Here is a 21,011-nt window from a genome sequence, read left to right as displayed (position 1 = left end):
CCTTCGGAGATTGAGTGTCCCTCAGGCCTCCCTTCCTCTTCTTTCTCACTTGACTTCCCCCAGAAGTGCTGTGGGGACACAGCTTTTTATTTATTAAATTTATATCCCTCCCTTCCCAGGGTGTTGTTGTTTAGTCGTTTAGTCGTGTCCGATTCTTCGTGACCCCATGGACCAGAGCACGCCAGGCACTCCTGTCTTCCACTGCCTCCTGCAGTTTGGTCAGACTCATGTTGGTAGCTTCGAGAACACTGTCCAACCATCTCGTCCTCTGTCATACCCTTCTCCTTCCCAGGGTAGCAAATAACAAATGATAAAACAATTTAACAAAAAAATCTTAAAAACCTATCCAGTACAGGTGCATACCAGGAAAGATCTCTATTTAAACGGCTTGCTAGAAAAGGGAGAGTTTCCAGTAGACACTGCCAAGGAAAAAGAGATGGCACCTGTCTAATATTTGAGGTGACGGAATTCCAAAGGGCAGGTGCCACCAGAACTAAAGGCCCAAATCCTATATTGTAAGGCAGGCACCCCCAAACTGCGGCCCTCCAGATGTTTTGGCATACAACTCCCATGATCCCTAGGTAACAGGACCAGTGGTCAGGGATGATGGGAATTGTAGCCCAAAACATCTGGAGGGCCGGAGTTTGGGGATGCCTGTTATAAGGTATGGACCTCCTTATTAGATGCCATATGTCGGAGGCCTCAATGGCAGAGCACAGCAATTGGGTCGGTATATAAGGGGTGAGACAATGTTTCGGACTTAGGTCTGGGGCAGGGGTCCCCAGACTTACTGCGCAGTGGGCCGGTGCTCGCCGTGCCGACCGCGCGGCGGGCCGGAGGGTGCGCGCGCAGCGGGTCGGAGGGCGGGGGAGTGCGCGCCCGTGCGCATGCGCACACGCACACGGGCGGGAAAAAAATCGCCGAAAATCGCTTGTGCGCATGCATATGGGCCTCCCCCGACCCGGAAGTGCATCGGAAATGACCTCTTCCGGGTCGGGAGAGGCCCATATGCATGCGCACAAAGGATTTTCGGCGATTTTTTGCCGATTTTTAAGATCGTCGCCGCGCCGCACGCCGTAAGAGCGGGCGGCGGCAGCGGGCGGCGGGGGTCGCCGCGGGCCGGATTGGGAGGCCGATTGGGCCGCATCCGGCCCGGGGGCCGTAGTTTGGGGACCCCTGGTCTGGGGCCTACTCAGCTGAATGAGCATCAGGGTCCCCAAACACACAAGGATTAGCTCAAAAGTATCTCATACGGTGGACTGGAGTCGCTATGCTAATTTTGCAGCAGGTCAGTTGTTGTTGCATACTGGGAGAGAGTGAGTGAGGTGGCAGAGAGGCTGGTGCAGTGCTAACACGCAAGCAGCAGCAGCACTGGGTTGGCTCTGCTTGTGCGTTTGCTCCTGCCACCCTACAACCCCAAGGGATGGTGGTCCACCTACCAGGAAGCTAACATAGCAGATCCACTCCACCCAGCAAGCTGTTTCTGGATGGGCTTGCAATATTTTGAAGTGAAGTAATACAGATCATAGAACCATAGAGTTGTAGAGTTGGAAGGGACCCAAAGGTCTAAAGAGGCAGGGGAGGGGGAGGAGCTATGTATTTCAGCCCACAATTGAGTATTACCTAACTCCCCCCCCCATCCCCCTTCCCTTTTCAGCAATAACAGCAATGCAGGAGGGTGAGTCGAGAAAGGAACTGTCAGAGTTGAAAACCAGCAGCATTCTTAAAATGCTCTCTCATAGTTCATCCAGTCAGGACATGCCATTCGCAGAAGTACAGAATGGCCGTAAGAATCCTCACTTCAGAACCAAGAGTGTACTTTAGAAAAGGGGGTTAAAAGTATCTGGTTGCATAAGTGATGAGAAACCAAAAGGTCCTCTTTGAAAAAGTCATGAACTTCCCTTTTTGGAGAATCCCAGATCCTCATTGCTGTAAGCGTTGATAAATGTGGCTATGTGGTGAAGGCATATTTCCCTGGCTCAAGGACTTGAAAATGGAAGCAAAACCATACAAACCAGAACTTTGTTTTCAGATGTCCTTGAGTTTCCTTTAGTCATCTAGCAGAAGTTCTGCCTCCCTCCACGCACTGTGAACGAATATGACCTTTCTACTATTTTAACCCACAGCTATGTCAGGTACCGAAGAGAGGAGGCAGGTGGGGGAGATGCCTCCCTCCTGATGTTGCGACTCCAGCTTTCATCTGCCTGACCAATAGTCAGGGGTGATGCAAGATGGATTCTCAAAAGTTCTGGAGATGTTTCCCATCTCTGTTTTAGAGTGTAAGCTCCAATCAACACTGAGCTTGAACGTTCATCAGATTACACTGTCAGCTTTTCCTGCTCTGAAAACAGTAGAGAAATCCCAGAGGAAGGGGTATGGCTCCATAGTAGGGAATCTGCTTTGATTGCAGAAGGTCCCAGGTTGAATCTGCAGCATCTCCAGGTAGGGCTGGCTATGTCTGAAACCCTGGAGCGCCCATGCAGGTCAGTGCAGACGATGCTGAGCTAGATGACTCAGTGGTCCATCTCGGTACAAGCAGTCCTATGAACATGGGCAGAAAAGCATGAAGATGTGTCCCTGAAATGATTTGTGGTTTTCAAAGACATGCCAGTTATGGGCATGAGTGATGAAGCACATCCACTCTCCATAAAGGAAGGGGAAACAGATCTTTTCATGCAGATTTCAGAGTCATTCAGCAAACATGCCAAAAATGTGATCAGCTTTAGACTTTGGCTCTGATCCATAATAAAGCAGGAACTCACTATCCAGATAAATTTATTTTTTCCCCTCATGGGGTGGGGGGTGGGGTGGCATGGAAGGGGCTCATGAAGATGAAGAACAGTGCACATAAAAAGGGGGCATCAATATGTTCTCTGTAGAATGGTGTTCAGAACAGCGGCTCAAAAGGAGGAGGAAATAAAAGGGTATCATTGCTGGAGGCATAGTTCAACAACCTAGCCAACCATAGGCTCAATATTCAGTACTTTCTAGAGGAATGGAAGAACATACACACCAGACATTTAAAGCATGTGGCTTTCCGCAAAGCATCCTAGGAGCCATCGTTACCCCTCACAGAGCTACAATAAACGAGAGTTCCTAGGGATCTTTGGAGGAGTTCATGTGCTTTAAATTAATGGTGTTTTTACAGTCAATAAACCCCAGGGTACTGCTCAAGAGAGGGGAATCTTCCTCTCTTCTTCCCTCTGCCATCCTCTGCATGCTCCCCTGAAGGCCTTTCCTGAAAGCTGGGAACTCCCCCCCCCAAAAAAAGTCTAGGGTGTGGGCTACCCAATCAGCAGGTGAGATGGCTGCATTTGTATCACTGAATTTATGTATGACTGAAACAAGCCTGAAAAGTATACATGCAATTGCAATGTTTGGATTTTCACAGAACGAGAGAGAGAGAGTGGAAGAGGAGAAGCCCAAGGCACATGGGGAACAAAGAATCTGGTAGGTAGGCAAGAGATGCAGAAGTGCCAATCCTTGGCTCCAGGATGTGCCCACTATCCCTTTTGGTTTCAAGCTCCAGAACAGGCTCTTCCCCTTTCCTCATCATCGCCAACACATTTCTTAGCAACAATGAGGAGAAGAAAGTTGTGTGTTTAAAAATAAACGTGATAACGTTATTTGCATTCAAGGCCACATTTCAGATTCCTTGCTGGACAAACAGCACACAGTGGAAACACACAGGGAGAGAGGGAGAAAGAGAGTGAGGGAGAGGGCACTTTGTCCAAAGATTTTCCCACAAGGCTTCAGTCCATCCATGCTTTTCATTCTCAAGGCGGCATCCTGATGATTTACTAGACTTTCGTGGTGGGAAAGCAGTCACAAGTGGCAAGAGTGCTTGTCGTGTCCATGAAGCATGGTGGAAAAGGAAGAGGCTCTCAAAAACTCTTTCATATCAGTAGAACTTGCCAATCCTCTGACGGTGGCCTCCTCATCTTGGCAAGGGGCCACTGAGGACATCGTGTCTAGGAATCAAGCCAAAGTTTAAAGAGCAGTGCAACAGAGGGCAGACTTTTTCATGGTTCCTCAAGACTTCGCTCAAGTGTTTCATTTCGTCGGTCAGCTTTCCAATTTCTTTTTTCAGGGAGATATTCTCTTGCTCAAGGCACTCGTATTCCTGAAACGGATTATCACATGAGTTAAGGGTGCAATCCAGCCAGCCACTGCCAGCCACATTTCCCCCACTTTGCTATTTCCTCATTGCAAAGTAAATAAAAACAGGGCAAGGGGAAGAACGTGAAATCAGATAAAAAGCAAACTTGGTATCAGCTATCAAAGAGTTATCCTGAAGATCGCGTCTCAGTGTGATATTCCTTGTACATCATGGTCTGGGCTGTGTTAGTTTAAGAACATTTAAAAAGTCTGCTGGATCAATTCTAGTCCAGCATCCTGTTCCCAGTGGCCAATTACATGCCTATGAGAAGCATGTAAGCAGGATCTGAACACAACAGCACTCTCCCCTCCTATGGTTTCCAACAACTTGTAGTCAGAAGCATACCGGTACAGTAAGTAGTCACTGACAGTAATTTATGGGGTAAGGCAAGTTTGATATGTAAATGACTACACCTTGAGACAACAGAGTAAGCTTCACGACATCTGGGTCCAGACCTGAGATTCTGGCTGCGCACACGTGACATTCTATGCTGCAACCAATGGAGAATGAGTGCTTGCTTTCCCTACAAAGTCCACACATAGTGCATATTTTTGGCCCCACAAAAAGTGCTTCTTGAGAAACCTGTTCTGAAAATAAAGCCCATTTTGGAACGATTGCTATGTACCTATTTAAAAACAGATGTAGGCGATAATGGCAATGAATGAGCAGGTGGGCAGTCATAACAACAACAACAACAATATATTATTTATACCCCGCCCATCTGGCTGGGTTTCCCCAGCCACTCTGGGCAGCTTCCAACAGAATATTAAAATACAATAGTCTATTAAACATTAAAAGCTTCCCTAAACAGAGCGGCCTTCAGACCTCTTCTAAAAGTCTGGTAGTTGTTTTTCTCTTTGACATCTGGTGGGAGGGCGTTCCACAGGGCGGGTGCCACTACTGAGAAGGCCCTCTGCCTGGTTCCCTGTAACTTGGCTTCTCGCAGCGAGGGAACTGCCAGAAGGCCCTCGGCACTGAACCTCAGTGTCCAAGCAGAGTGATGGAGGTGGAGATGTTCCTTCAGGTATACGGGACCGAGGCAGTTTAGGGCTTTAAAGGTCAGCACCAACACTTTGAATTGGCCATTTCCTTCTTCGTTCACCAGAGATATATGTAAACAGGGAAAGTTGTGGAGATGGCAGGATTTAGAATCAATCTTCATCGAAAGCCGCCATGTTGAGGACGAGCAGGAATAATTCCTGACTGAGAGAAACTACATTTTTGTGCTATGAACAAGATTAGTGTGTACACAGCCCTCAAATACTGTGGCCTTCACCAATGCAAATCTACTGTTTGCATATCAGAGGTGTTGGCCCTTTGTGGTAGCTCAGAGGGGATAGGCACATTCATGGCAGACAGACCTATCACCGAACTATTAGCCATGACAGAAATGACGATACAGTGGGAATCTACCACCCAAGCAAGAGAAGATGCATGAAGGCCACTAACTGTTGATGGGCAACTTCAAGGTCCTTCTTACTCTCCCTTCTTATCTTGAAACTGGACTAGGATCAGGCAGCAGCCCTTTAAGACAGAGGACACCTTCAAACGGAGGACTGTGCAAGCAAGAAACACAGCCCCTCTAAATCTGTCCATATTACAATCTATATATATAAAAATGTGAAAATCGTGAAACTGCATTTTGCACTTTTCTCCGTAACCGCTTGACCGATCGTCCTGAAATTTTGACACAACAATCCAGGCCACTCCCCGAGCGTTGCTGGCAACAAAAATCCCTCAAATCACACACCTGGGCATGTATAGACCTGGTTTTCCACCAAGTCAAACAGCGCCCTCAAGTGGCGTAATACCCTCCTCCACCCCCTCCCTTCCTGTGAAATCTAAGCCACACCCACAAACCAAATGACATCATCAACCAAGCAACTGAAACCACCAGGGCGGCCATTATCAGACCCTTAGGCCCCCACCAAATAACCAACATTGCCAAGTGGAGGTAGGGGCCTGCCTGGAGGGGATGCGGGGGGGAATAGGGAGCAGAGATACGTAATGGGTCAGAACAGGGTGGGGGGAGACACAGGGATGAAACCTGCCCTCTCCACAGTATCTCACCTCGGCTTTGCAGACTAGGCCAAGTGGAGATAGGGGCCTGCCTGGGGGGTATGGGGTGTCCGAATAGAGGGCAGGGATACGTAATGGGTCAGAACAGGGTGGGGGGAGACACAGGGATGAAACCTGCCCTCTCCACAGTATCTTGCCTCGACTCAGGGGGACTCTGAGGCTCAGGGGGATCTGAAGGGGGGCTATTACCCTCCATCTCATAGACAGCAACGTGTGCAGGGCCAGCTAGTAGTCTTATGAAAATAGATGTGCACACACTGCATTTCCAGTGCTGGGTTTTTAATTCACATTCACACATGATGGCGATTGTGGCGTTTGCCCACTCCTTGGGAATATGTCTGTACAGGCGGAGAGAAAAGAGTTAATAAGCTGACCAACAGGAAAGCCCAGAGGCGGAGCTTAATTGTTTTAAGGCTCAGCCCAAGGTTTTTATTGGCAGTTGACAGTTGACGGTTGGGACAGTTGAGGGTTGGGAGTTGTGAGGGTTGGTGACAGTGGATCTTTGTGGTGGGGAGGTAGAGGAGTTAGAGTGAGCTAAAGACAGAAATAAGACTGAGAGGATAAAGTGCAACAGTGTTTTGAATATATCTAAAGCTTGTTGGTGTTTGAAATAAACTCTTAATATTCATTATTAACTTTAATCCTGGCTGAGACTCAGTGTTTTACCGGGGGATCCTGGTTGGTGGCAGCGGAATAGTGGTGTACAGGTCAATAGTCTGTAAAACGACCGGGGGCTCTGTACGGAACGCCACAGTCATCAAAACACATATACCCGGTATGTACACACCTTGTCTCTTTTTTCAAGTTGTACAGTCTTTTCTACAGATCAGCTGCATTTGTTATGAGACATTAGTGTTGTGTTCCTGTCCTCTCTTATAAAATAATACATTGATGCACTGTTTCTCAAATTAACCACATACCAATTGGATGCCTTAAGGTGTTTCTACTTCGTCTCTAGACAAGGTATGAACACCTCTGCATGGGGAGAAGACCCCGGTGCATTTAAAAACAGAAACGAATCTGACACTGATGAAGCTGTGCTGATGTGAACAGCCAGGGGAAGAGCTGTGAGACAAACACAGATGCACAACGCAAAATACAACTTCGTTGCACACTTAGTAATGGGAACACACCCTGAATCAGACCATTGGCTCATCTAGTTCAGTGTTCCCTGCACTGGCAGACAGCAGCACTCCAGGTGTTCAGAGCATGCCCTACAGTACCTAGTCATAGCTGGGACCTTCTGTATGCAAAAGCAGATGTTCTCTCACTGAGCTATGACCCTTCCCTTTCAGCTGCTGGCGGGGGAAAGGCAACAATTGCTGTCCTCCCATGTTCTGAAAACCTAGCAGTTACTTGGATCTGCTGCCTTCAGAAATGGACGCACACAAACATGTCTGTTATGAGCAGAGGCACCAACTGGAAATAAAGAAACACTCGTAACTGTGGAGAGGCTGATATGATAGCTATGTTCAACTATATTAAAGGATGCCATATAGAGGAGGGTGAAAGGTTGTTTTCTGCTGCTCCAGAGAAGAGGGCACGGAGCAATGGATTCAAACTACAAGAAAGAAGATTCCACCTAAACATTAGGAAGAACTTCCTGACAGTAAGAGCTGTTCGACAGTGGAATTTGCTGCCAAGAAGTGTGGTGGAGTCTCCTTCTTTGGAGGTCTTTAAGCAGAGGCTTGACAGGCATATGTCAAGAATGCTTTGATGGTGTTTCCTGCTTGGCAGGGGGTTGGACTGGATGGCCCTTGTGGTCTCTTCCAACTCTATGATTCTATGAGGCTTGCAATCAAACCAAACACAACCCAACATCCATCTCTTGTGGTCTGCCAAGTGCTCCTTTAAAAAGAAAAAACAGGTAAAAACCAGGTGGCAGGAAAGTTTATTAAGCCCCACTGGTGAGCTCTGTACATATCACTCTCCTCTTTCAAATGCTTCCACAAAACCCACATCATTTGCAAACCCTTTCCTGGATCATCACAGCTTCCATTTCTAAAATGAAACAGTCGAAATAATCTGCGCTTCCTGGGGGCCCTGTACTCTCCCATCCTCTCTGCTCCTTTATCAAACATTATCTGCTTTCTTCATCGGTGTGATTGTCAAATGAAACATAGACGCAAAGCTGCTTTTTAAATTATTATTTTTTAAAGTGCAGATGGGGAAAAGAAAGGTGGCTTAGGCAGCAATGCAAATGTACAGCAGGTTACTGTTTCCCCCTCTTATTTGAATGTGGCCGGGAGGATTTACAGCAATGCACCTTAAAAAAAGAAAAGTACCACACATGGAGGGGATGAATAATTTGCTCTCTTCTACAGAAATGTCACATTAATCTCTCTGGTTCCCCACCCTAATTTACTAAAATGCATTCAGGATTGCTCATAAGAAAGCTTTGAAGCACTAAATGATAAAACTCACAGTAGTTGTTGTTATGACCTCACTGAACACACCCTTCTTATTCCAGTTTTGAGCCTCTCTTCTAAAGAAAATCAGCTTTACAATAATCAGTTAAAGGAGTGAAAGAGAAAGGAGAGCTAATAGGAATGCAGAAATGTACTCCAGGGGAATGTGAGACTAAAGAAACTACTACTCTAAAGTTGCAACATGGTCCCAGCCTGGGGGTCTCGAACGACAAACCATTCAGGTAGTCTGCAGGAAGGTTGTAGAACAATGAAGAATATATGTTCTTGGCCTGACATTTGATTGATTGACTTTTTCTGATAAAGGAGATTGGGAACGCTTTGATCAGGGACAGATTATTGACTAGTCTCTGTGATTTTCATAACACAGTAATGATGCAGCCTTAAACTGCTGAGGACTGCAGGGCCTCAAGGACCACCTCTTCCCATATAAAACCATCCCGGACTCTGTGTTCATCATCTGAGGCCCTTCTCCATGTGCCTCCTCCATGTGAAGTCCAGAGAGTAGCATCTAGGGCTGGTTGATATCAGCTTTTCAACATCGCAGTATATCACCAGACAAACATCGTGGTCTGGCGATATACCGCAATGTTGAAAAAACAAGCTGCATTGGCCTCAGCCTGCGAGGCACCGAGAGAAATTGTTTCAGCTCTCACTGCGGAAGCTGAGGCTGTTTCACCCCAGTGCCTAGCAGGCTGGGACAATGCAGCTTGTTTGTCTGGCTCAGCTGGGGCGCAGGAGGGCTCCCCATCCCCAGCAGAGCCATCCCTGGTCCTCCCCCCCCCCACTTGCACAGGAGCCAGCGCTGGGCTGGGGGATCCTTTAACTGCTCGGCTGAGGGAAGCGGCAACCACACACTCTTCAGCCAAGCAGTTTAAAGATGAAAGAGGTGCAAGCTGTATCGGCGCCTCACCGATGCAGCTTTTTTCTTCCTCTGCCTAGTATGAGGGCAGAGTGGGATGGCGGTTTCACTCAGTGATGTAACGCTGGTGAAACCGCCACCGCTCCTGAGTCCCTCTGCTAGTAATGCTCACTGGAGGAAGTCGCTAGCAGAGGGACTCAGGAGCAGTGGCAGTTTCACCAGCGATATATCACTGAGTGTAGCGGACATTGCAGTCTGCTCCTCATACCGGTCCTGGGCAATCTATTGATATACAGTGGTGCCTTGCTAGATGAAATTAATTCGTTCCACGGGTCTTTTCTTATAGCGAAAAAATTTGTCTAGCGAATCCCATAGGAATGCATTGAATTTTTTTTGAAATTTTTTTTTGCCCATAGGAACGCATTAATTGAATTTCAATGCATTCCTATGGGAAACTGCGATTCGCTAGACGAATTTTTCATAAAACGCATTCGTCTAGCGAGGCAAGCTCCGCTCGAAAAAACCTTTCGTTAAGCGGAAATTTTGTTAAGCAGGGCATTCGTTAAGCGAGGCACCACTGTATCACCCAGGCCTAGTGGCGACACAAGAATGGGCCTTTTCTACAGTGGCTCCCCGTCTGTGGAATGCTCTCCCCAGGGATGTTCGCCTGGCACCTTCATTATATATTTTTTAGACGCCAGGCAGAAACATTCCTCCTCAACCAGGCCTTTAGCCAATTTATATCCTACAGCCTTTTAAATGTTGTCTGTGAGAAGGGGGGTGGTTATTGTTTTGCTGCTTTGTTTAAGGGGAAATGTTATTAAAATCTGAAATCTATGTTTTGATTTGTAGAATAACAAAAGATTTACTAAATGGTCTCCTGAGGGGCTACTCCCACGCCAGTAAGTGGCCAGTAAGCAAAAAAAATTTAAATGATGGATAACTGCCATGACTCTGGTAAAAAATAGTTTCCACACAAGCTACACCTGTTGAAAGCTCCTTTTCTGTACACCAGTTAAAGCAGGGGTCAGCAACCTTTTTCAGCCGTGGGCTGGTTCACTGTCCCTCAGACCATGTGGTGGGCCGGACTATATTTTTTTTGGGGGGGGGGGAATGAACGAATTCCTCTGCCCCACAAATAACCCAGAGATGCATTTTAAATAAAACCACACATTCTACTCATCTAAAAACACTAGGCAGGCCATACAAATAACCCAGATATGCATTTTAAAGAAAAGGACACATTCTACTCATGTAAAAACACGCTGATCCCCGGACCGTCCGTGGGCCAGATTGAGAAGGCGATTGGGCCGTATCCGGCCCACTGGCCTGAGGTTGCCTACCCCTGAGTTAAAGTGTAGAGCAGAGTCTTCTTCTGCTCTATTTGTTACATGGAAGACACATAGAAAAGAGCAAAGGGAAAGCCTTTGGCAATTGGGGCTTTATAGCCCTGAAAGACCTGTGACACCAAGAAGGGCTGTGGCACAGACTTCTAATATCATGACCATTGCAGAGAGAGTGAATAGTGAAAAACACACCGATTCTGACTCAAAACATGACACACTCCAGGATCTTCTGAACCTGGCAGGGCGTGTAAGATGCAGGCCAGTCAAATCTGTACTTCATGTGGTTTGTAATTATTATGCAGAATTCACTACCCCAGGCTGCAGTGAGAACCACGAGTTTAAGCATCCTTGAAAATGTGTTTGCAGAGGAAAGAACCAACTAGGAGCCTCAAGGATGAAGCATGGAACAGTTGTGATCAGAGGCAGTCTACCACTGATCACCAATGCCCTGTTCAAACAACTGGGGGTGTTCAGCTCCACTCCAGTCATGCAAGGCAGTGTTTGCCACATCACCAAACTGCTATCAGGGAAGGGAATGAACAGATGCAAAATGGTAGAAGGGGACCATGAATTCCACAGGCATAAGGTTTTATTTATAATGGTTTTATCTTATTCGTAGATTTTTAATTTTAAAATTGAATTTTAACATTGTATTATTCTGTTGTTTTAACTGAATTGTTTCTTTTATATTTGTGTTGATATTATTTGTTGTTAGCCGCCCTGAGCCCGGTCTTGACTGGGAAGGGCGGGGTATAAATAAAAATTATTATTATTATTATTATTATTTGCATGTGAATATCATAGAGTCATAAAATTGGAAGGAACCTTGCAAGTCATCCAATCCGTTGCTCAAAGCAGGATCTATAGTGCAGGATGCAATTGCTGCCTCCCTGACAGATGGCTGTCTAACTCTATAGCCTCTGCTACAATACCTCCAGCAAAGGAGAACCCAACCCCTCCCAAGGCAGGCTGTTCCACTGTCAAACAACCCGTAACCATTTGGATGTTTCACCTAAATGTTTAAGCCAAAATCTGCTTCCTTGCAATTTCCACCCATCAGTTCTAGTGCCACCCCTTGCAAGCAACAGAGAACACATCAGCTCTTCAGTTTGACAGCCCTTCAGATACTGGAAGGCAAATGATTCCCCTGCCTGTTCCTTCTCCATACAACACCTCCCCCCAGCTGCTTCTCTTCCAGACTCATGTTTGCTGCATCCAAGGGAAAAGCAGCAGCGTGGGGTGGGAGGACAGCAGTACCAGTAGGCAAAGAAAGGGTTAAGCACCCCCCTCTGACCAGCTGCTTTTCCGCTACAAAACACATACTCCTCATTGCCACTTTACAGCTGCTCAACAACAAGCCAGGTTCCTCAGCCCTGACAAATGCTGCCATTTTGTCCAGAAGAGGGCCCTCATTTGCACTTGGGAGTGATATTACTGCTCTTCCCTCCCGCAGGGATCCACAGCAATGTTCACCTCATGGAGCTTATCTGCTTTCTGTGTTTGTTTCTTTCTGCTCCTCTGGGCAGCAACTCTGTTCTTCTCTCTCCGTCGTACTTTCCTTTCATCGTCTTCATGACCCTGGCCAATAAAATCAGATGACTTAGTTAGGGTTCACCTACAAAGGAGTTTAATGTGGATTTGAATCTCCTTGTGCCTCCATTCCCTCCCCCCCCCAACAGCATTCACAGCATTCATCCAACAGGCAGCCAGTTAATTTGGTTCCCCTGCCCCCGAGTTAATTAAGATTTTTCCAATCCACGGTTAATCCAGTTTGTAGAGACATCCAGTATAAAATCACATGCACTGACTGTGGATGCAATGAAGCACATTGTATAGGTCGGGGCCGTCTTATGTATATACGGCGCCGTGGTGCAAAGTTCCCTCCGGTGCCTCCGACCCCCCGTTTCCCAGAGTTGCCGACCTTCTTATGGTGCTGCGGCAGCTTTGCGGGGCTAGAGGAGGCGGGCAGCGGCTGGAGGGCAGCTCCTCTGGCGGGGAAGAGGCAGAGGCTCCAGGCGCAGCGTTACTTCAGTGAGGCGGGCGAGGGTGGTGAGCTGATGCTGGGAGGTGCCCAGCCTCCACCTCTTCCCTGGTCCCCGTGCTGCAGTGGCCACGGCAGGCAGAGGCTCTGGGTGTGGCACTGCTTCAGCGCTGCATGGCGGATGCGGGCGAGGGCAGCGAGCTGAGGCCGGAAGGCACCTCGTTCAGCCTCCGCCTCTTCCCTGGCGCCCTCCAGAACTTGGCGTCCTGGCGCCCCGCGACACTTGCCTCTATGGGCAAGATGCCCCTGGTGTGGGTTTGTGTGTGGTGAAGTTTTTAGGGTGCCATCCATGCCATCTATTGCTGCATCCCCTACTTTCATTTGCTCCTTGCCTGAACACAGCCTAGCCATTCTGTTTCCATCAGCCAAAAGGAAAGGATGTATTATGCCTATTTCCACCAATTGTGGCTGAAGGTAGAGCAATCATATTATTATTTTTAAAAAACTGCTCTTCTGCAAAACAGCAGTATTAAGAATAAAATTAAAATTGCGCTTCAGAAGAAATTGGAACATACAAGAGACGTTCTTTGCAGTTGCCGACACATTTCCAAACATGCCTACTTCCAACTACTATATGTTTGCCGAACATACCGGTAACTACTAAACCTTTATGTTTCTTAAATTTTAATACAGAGGCTTGTGTAAGAGCAGTCTTGTGCAAAACCTACACACACACACACACACACACACTCAACTACAACATGTAAACATTAATTGGGAGTGAAGGGAGGTGGGTATGTGGACACAAAAAGTTGAAGGACTAACCTAAGAATACGGAAAGAAGGAAGAATCACTGGAGCATTGGGGGCTAGATGGACTAGAATCTTGTTTATTTCTTAATTCAAATCCCTTTCCCAATTCACAACTCTTCATTTTGACCATGGTGAAATACACCAGTAACATTTGTTCTTGCATACTTCCTGGTGCGTGTGCTTTTTAAAATACAGTATACTGTATATATAAAGGTAAAGAAACACCTGCTGTTTGCAAAAATGGGAATGGAGGGTAGATTGGCTGCTGCTGTAGCATCAGCAGCTTAACATAAGAGGAGCCTGCTGGATCAGGCCAGTGGTCCATCGAGTCCAGCATCCTGTTCTCACAGTGGCCAACCAGAGACCTGTTGGAAACCCGCAAGTGCAACCCGAGCACAAGAGCACTCTCCCCTCCAGTGGTTTCCAGCAGCTGGTATTCAGAAGCATGGCATGGCCCCTTCGCTCTGCTTAATAGGCCCTGGAAGGCTTTGGTGTGCTTAGGTCCCAGCAAAATCACTGAAGCGGACCTGGGTCTTCTCTCTGCTTTCCCCTTAGGGGTATGATCTGCTTGCTGAGGCTTCCCACTGTCTTCTGTGATGGTAAACACTTTGCATGTGCATGGGTGTTCCCCCACGAGAATGCATCGAATTTCCAATCTACCGGTAACTCACTCCTTCTCCCCACATCGCCCGCACCCCCATTCCCCCACACTCTTTCTCCTTCTCTTTGAAAAGCAACTTTTAAAAAACACACAATACGGTGCCACTGACGGTACCTACTGCCTTCGGGCAAGACATGACCAACGGGTCACTTATGACCACTGGTGGGTTTTGATTTAGAGGATTATATAGTGGGTCCTGCAACAAAATTTTGCAGCATGAAGTGCATTTTTGTTCTGGGTTCCAGCCACTCCCCATGCCACCCCCCTACCCCAAGATACACTCCTAATAGTCAGAAATCCATGCCCACCAAGAAGAAAATCTAGACAGAAAAGTTTTTTTTTGGTATTTTTAGCTGCAAAATCGCAAGGAAATTGGACGTTTTCGAGCTATTTCTCAGGGAAATCGGCAAAAACAATACTGCTGCCATGGGCTGCCATACATCCAGATTTTCCCAGACATTTTGCTGATTTCCGCACAGACACTGCTTGTGGCCATATGCCAACCCTAACTGAGGATGCTCCGCTCCAATGTGGTTTTCTACTCCCTGCTTTGGGAAGGGCAAAATGGACATGCTTGTGCCTGATCCTAGTTATATTAGATTGTTTAATTTCCCCATTGATGTCTATGGGTACCGTATATTCCGGCGTATAAGATGACTGGGCATATAAGACGACCCCCAATTTTTCCAGGTAAAATATAGAGTTTGGGATATACTTGCCGTATAATAAATACGACCCGCCGTATAAGACGACCCCCAACTTTTGAGAAGATTTTCCTGGGTTAAAAAGTAGTCTTATATGCAGGAATAATTCTCACCTCCTTCCCTGGAGACTTTTAAAAATTAGCATTTCAGGGTGAACGAGGATGTGGCCTATGTGGATAAAGAGATTGTCCTTTCTGCCCTTCCCTGTTCCTTTGTCTTTCCAACCACTCTTGATTTATTCCCTCCTTCCACCTAGCTGTCAGTTTCTTTCTTCTCACTCTCTCAGTCACTGATCTGCTAGTTATTGTTAAAAAGGTAAAGCCTGACCGTTAGGTCTGGTCGCGGACAACTATGGGGTTGCAGCGCTCATCTCGCTTTACTGGCCGAGGGAGCTGGCGTACAGCTTCCGGGTCATGTGACCAGCATGACTAAGCCGCTTCTGGCGAACCAGAGCAGCGCACGGAAACGCCGCTTACCTTCCTGCCGGAGCGGTACCTATTTATCTACTTGCACTTTGATGTGCTTTAGTACTGCTAGGCGGGAAGGAGCTGGGACCGAACAACGGGAGCTCACCCCATCACGGGTCGGCAAAAGCCCTAGGCTCAGTGGTTTAGACCACAGCGCCACCCAAGCTGTGGAGGCAGAGGAGAGCAATCATGGCTTGTAGCCACAGAAAGATAGGACTGTTGTTCAATGGGCAAATTCAAGCTGCGTGCCTTTGCTCTGTTATTGTCAAATGGACAAAAAGAGCAGCTTGTTCTAAGTTCGTTCTGAAATGCATGGTCTCATAGGAGATCCCTGTCGGGCACAATCCGCCAGGGTTCCTTTCAGTGGTGCCCAGTAGGATGGGGGGTCCCGGTTGCATAAAGATTGAGAATAGGCAAGTCCACAACTGGTAACTTACAAGTCATAGACCTTAGAATCATAGAATTGCAGTTGAAAGGGCTGCGAGGGTCATCTAGGCCAACCCCCTGCCATGCAGAAATCTTTCACCTGGAATTATTTCTGTGCACACGCATTCCTCCACCCTCACCCGCTTTACAGATTTCTTCTAAAACATACCCTATGAGATTTCATTTATTTATTAAATTTGTATACTGCCCTTCGCCTGAAGATCTCAGGGTAGTTCACAGCCCAAAAATACAAGATTAAAAAAACAAAATATGTAATAAAAGCAAGGAAAAGACAAAACCCATAGCCTTTCCTGGTAAGTAAACCGCTCTGCACACACCTCTGTCATTTTGGCTGCCCTGCTCCTCCACCCCCATATATTTTTATTTGATCTGATTTTGTTTTTTGAGACTGAATAGCAGCACCAAACCTCTGTAGCCCTGCTCAGATTGTGGTGGTTTTATTTCCGATCCCTCAGAAGCAGAGGGCAGATTTACTACGAAACTAAATGAAGCTCAAGCTTCAGGGTCTCAAATTCCAGAGGAGCCCCAGAAGTGACTTCAGTCCACTTTGCTTAAACTTTTTAGGTCTAGTATCACAAATCAAATAGTTTTTTTTTTTTTTTGGCTGCATACATGTCAACAAAGATTGAGAGTCAGTAACACAGTAAGCTGGCTGTTCTGCTGTGGCTAATATAACCCCTTCCCTTTTTTTTAAAAAAAACAGACCCTAGAGGAAACTAAGCTAAGGGTCTGGAAACTAAGTCTTATGAGGAGCAGTGTATGTTTAGCCTGGAAAAGAGACTGAGAGGAGATATGATAGCTACCTCCAAATATCTTAAGGGCTGTCACATGGAAGAGGGAACATGCTCGTTTTCTCCTGCTCTGGAGGGTGGGGCTCGAACCAATGGCTTAAAGTTACAAGAAAGGACATTCCGACTAAACAATCGGAAAAACTTTCTGACAGTCAGAGCTGTTTGGCAGTGGAACAGACTCCCACGAGAGGTGGTGGACTCTCCTTCCTTGGATGTTTTTTAAGCAGAGATGACCATCCTGTCATGGGTGCTTTTAGCTGAGATTCCTGCACTGCAGGGGGTTGGACTAGATGACCTTTGGGAGTATTTCCCAACTCTTAAGATTCTAATGATTTTATGAATAACAAAGGCCTGGAAACGATGCTTTATGAGGAATGGCTTAGGGAACTGGGTATGTTTAGCCTGGAGAAGAGAAGGTTAAGGGGTTATATGATAGCCATGTTCAAATATATAAAAGAATGTCACATAGAGGAGGGAGAAAGATTGTTTTCTGCTGCTCCAGAGAAGCGGACACAGAGCAATGGATTCAAACTACAAGAAAGAAGATTCCACCTAAACATTAGGAAGAACTTCCTGACAGTAAGAGCTGTTCGGCAGTGGAATTTGCTCCCAAGGAGTGTGGTGGACTGGAGTCTCCTTCTTTGGAGGTCTTTAAGCAGAGGCTTGACAGGCATGTGTCAAGAATGCTTTGACGGTGTTTCCTGCTTGGCAGGGGGTTGGACTGGATGGCCCTTGTGGTCTCTTCCGATTCTATGATTCTATGATTCTAAGGCGTTCACGAAAGTGGATACCCAGAAACGCGAATTGTGGTGATCTGTCGTGGAGCAACCCCATGGAAGAAGAGAACCGTGGTTAGACCTCGTTGCTGGTTGTGAAGGGGCCCCCATAGCAGCTCGAGCTTCAAGTCCCCCCCCCCCAATGTAGGTCCGCCACTGCTCGGAAGGAGCGCGCAGGGACGACTCGGCGCAACCCTCTTCCTCCCCCCCGGGTCCCCTTTACAGCCCACTTCCTGGCCTCGATCTCCCTCCTTCTCCCTGCCTTACCTGCTGCGTCCCCTCCGAAGAGGAGCTCCTTTGCAAAGTGCTAGCCGCCGGCGCGCCCTGAGACATCCCGCCGAGGAGGCGCTGGCGCACCTCCTTGTGCGCGCAGCCGGCAGGAGGCGACGGCCAAAGCGCATCGGAGGAGCCCCGAAGAGGTGGAGCGTCGCCGCCGCGCTGCGCCGGACGAATGCCTGCCTGCTTGGCTTGCTTTGCCTCTCAGCCTAGGCGGAAAGCCCAGCCAGGGACATCCCGGCACCTGCAGCTGACGGCAACCGCGAGGCGCGCGTGGTTCCCCGGCCGCTCGCCACCTTCCTGGGGCAGGACCCGGCCGGGAAGAGAGCAGCAGGCAGGCGCCCGCTCCCGCGCTCGCCTCCTCACTGGGGCGCCCGGGCTGCGGCGGCGCCTTCCGAGGCGGGCTCGAGGCGGGCTTCGTGGAAATCACGTGGCGCCCCAGATGAAACTTCGGAGGGAACTGGCTGCGCGACCACAGGCCGGGGAGCGGCGAGGGAGCCGCCCGAGGGGAAGCGAGGCGACAGGGGCTTTTCCCCACCGCCGTGTGTGTCTCGGCAAGAGCAGCGGCAACAGCCAGAACCGCTCCCCGCCTGCAGTGCCTGCCATCCCGGGCCGGATCCCCGTATCAGCGCGGAGGGGTCGTGTGAAACCAGAAGTTCCTCAGCTCGCAGCCACACGCCGCCCACTCGCCGCTTGAAGAAAAAAAAAATCGCCTTGTTATTAAATTCTCGTCGGTTGGAATGACGCTTCCAATAAGTCTTTCGTATTGCACCACAAATTCAAGTATTTTTTAAAATTATTTTTGTGATAATATTTTTTTCTTTCACTTTGTATTCGCACTGAAAACTTTCAACACAGAATCATATTTTATGCAAACAGCAGGTGGAAAATTGGAAGTTCCTCTTCTGCGTTTTCTGCTAATGTCTTCCTTTTATATTTTTTAAAATTATATTTTATGAAGTTTCAACTTTTTATACATATACAGTTAAAAAAGTCTTTTCTCTTATTTTTGTCGATTTCCCACCCCTTTCCCCATGGAGTTGTTGCTTCTCCACTTCTGCTGCACCCTATCTTTTATCTATCAAATCATAACCACAACATTACCATCGAATTACTTTTGTTGCTCATAGCTCAAATCCTCCTAGTGAGTTCATCATACTATTTCTTTAGTCAGAAAAAGGCATCCATATGTTTATCAATATTTATTTTTCCCCTCTCTCCTTTTTCATCCCTCTAATAATTCTTTTTCCCCTGCTTTGCTCTTGCTTTTATCCTCTACTCTGGGTTAACGAGGAGATGACACGCAGATGAAGGGGATGAATGTTTGGTGAAGGACCCTGTGTAAGAGGCAGCAAAAGGAAGATTTCCCAGGGTGAGAGGCTGGGATAAGAAGAAAGGGAAGCTTCCAGGTGAGAGCCGGGAGGGTCCACCTCTCTCTGTGTGGGATAAGAGTCCTATCAGAGAGGACTTTGCATTTTCCTTTTTTTCAATTTGCTTAGTTGGTTTTTTATTGCAATGTATTCTGAAAAGTGTCCATAAAACTTTCCAAAAAAGGGAAAATTTTCAATAAAACATGAATATTAAAAAAGAAAAATTGCCAAAGGTCTTGGCAGACCACTGAATGATTAACACCCCCTTCCCTTTGTTTGTTCAATTTGTATGCCTCCCTTCATCCAAAGATCACAGGTTGCCTTACAGCAGAGACAGATCTTGATGACCCTCAAGGTTGCCTCCAACTCTACAATTCTATGATTCTATGATGCAAAAATGCAATACAGGAACCCATCTTATACCAAGATAGTGCATTTGTCCATCTAGCTAAGTATTGTGTACACTGGATGGTCTTACCCAGCTTGGAGACGCCAGGGGTTGAACTGGGAAACTTTTACCTGAAAAATTCACTCCTTACCTATGACCCTTCGCCAAAGTGATGAAATAGTGTCACCTATTCTTGTTTTCCCATCTAGCCATAACTGCTCATACCAATGACAAACTTAGTTGATCTCTAAGGTGCTGCTGGAAGGAATTTTTTTATTTGGTAATTCCAGAATGCCGTACTGTGTGCATGAAACAAAGGCATAATTTTCCATTCTGTACTATATTTATTGCATGCAACACTGTTTTCTTTCTGCTGCAGTTCATTAGTTTGTCCAAAGCACAGTCCTCCTGCCTATTTCAGTCTTGGCAATGTACCATACTATCAAGCCCAGATGCACACAAGGATCACGCAGCCGTCTTTTTTGTTATGTGTCCCTTGGAGAACTTGATGAGCTATATTAAGAAAACAGCCAGACGCCTTCTGATGCAACACCAGTTTATACCCAAGTTAAAAATAAAAATGTTGAATGTTGTAACGTTTCAAGTAAAAGGAGATTTTAGATTTCCCTTTTACAACAATCGGATTTCCTGTAAGTTAGAAGGCAAAATAATTACACATAGCTAAGAAATAGAATTTACTTGATATAATTCACTTCAAAAATGCAACAATTATGCCACTGGATCAATCCACCATGAATGAATGCTTCCAGGAAAAACTACTCTCTCCTTGCCTTTTTTTACAAGATCCAACCTTCAATGTAAAGGACTGGCTGGCTGAAGAGCATTAGCTGGAAAGGCAATGCCACTCCTATCAAAACTGGGACTCCTAGAGTGATTGCTTTTAAAAAAAAAATCCACACCTGAGCACAATGCTTTTCCCAAAGCAAACACTGCATTGCTTCACCTGCCAACTTTATATTTTGTTCTCCAGAAAACAAAAAAAAGGTCACTCCATTCAGGACAGAAAGAATGCCCATGCCTCAGTTTACAAAAACAAGTCTTAAAATGCCACCCTGTTTACTCAGCATTGTAAATCAGACTGCGGCAGTTTTGAGGGATAGGCTGCAATAAAGAAGGAATATTGTGTTTAAAAGGAATATTGTGTTTAAGGAAAGTGGCAAGAACTTCATGAAATGGATTCCACCTCAAAACATGCTCATTCTGAAATATGTCTTACTGAATTCATTGAGAACTGCTTCCAATGTACAGATTCTCCAGCATTTAGGTGAGGTTCCTGGGTGTATCAGCGCTAGCTTCCATGGTGTTAGGTAACATCTATAAAAATTTTTCGAGGTGAGCTCTCTTCTTTTGGCTGAGATGGATTTAAATGGTGGCTTAGATCACAGTTTGGACCATTGGGTAGAATTTATTTCATATCCTATGTTATGCTCCCATGGGTCTTAAAT

General features: G+C 46.8%; 1 protein-coding gene across 1 annotated transcript; it reads right to left on the bottom strand.

Moving 5' to 3' along the window:
* Window positions 1-2,772: 2,772 nt before the first annotated feature.
* BATF3 (basic leucine zipper ATF-like transcription factor 3) lies at window positions 2,773-18,066 on the bottom strand. Its single transcript, XM_035111291.2, has 3 exons — window positions 17,779-18,066; window positions 12,346-12,450; window positions 2,773-4,123 (listed from the first exon to the last, which is right to left on the bottom strand). The coding sequence occupies exons 1-3, from the start codon at window positions 17,842-17,844 to the stop codon at window positions 3,938-3,940; spliced, it is 357 nt and encodes a 118-aa protein (XP_034967182.1). The 5' UTR covers window positions 17,845-18,066; the 3' UTR covers window positions 2,773-3,937.
* Window positions 18,067-21,011: the final 2,945 nt, after the last annotated feature.

Source organism: Zootoca vivipara, chromosome 3, assembly GCF_963506605.1.
Source record: "Zootoca vivipara chromosome 3, rZooViv1.1, whole genome shotgun sequence".
NCBI lineage: Eukaryota > Metazoa > Chordata > Lepidosauria > Squamata > Lacertidae > Zootoca > Zootoca vivipara.
This window is presented reverse-complemented; position numbering and strand designations above follow the sequence as displayed.

Excerpts from the sequence above, each read along its gene's own strand:
- BATF3 (XM_035111291.2), bottom strand. The coding sequence starts at position 17,844 with ATGTCTCAGGGCGCGCCGGCGGCTAGCACTTTGCAAAGGAGCTCCTCT. Across the intron at positions 12,451-17,778 it reads CTTCGGAGGGGACGCAGCAG|GGTCATGAAGACGATGAAAG; the intron begins GTAAGGCAGGGA and ends TTTATTGGCCAG. Across the intron at positions 4,124-12,345 it reads AAGCAGATAAGCTCCATGAG|GAATACGAGTGCCTTGAGCA; the intron begins GTGAACATTGCT and ends AATCCGTTTCAG.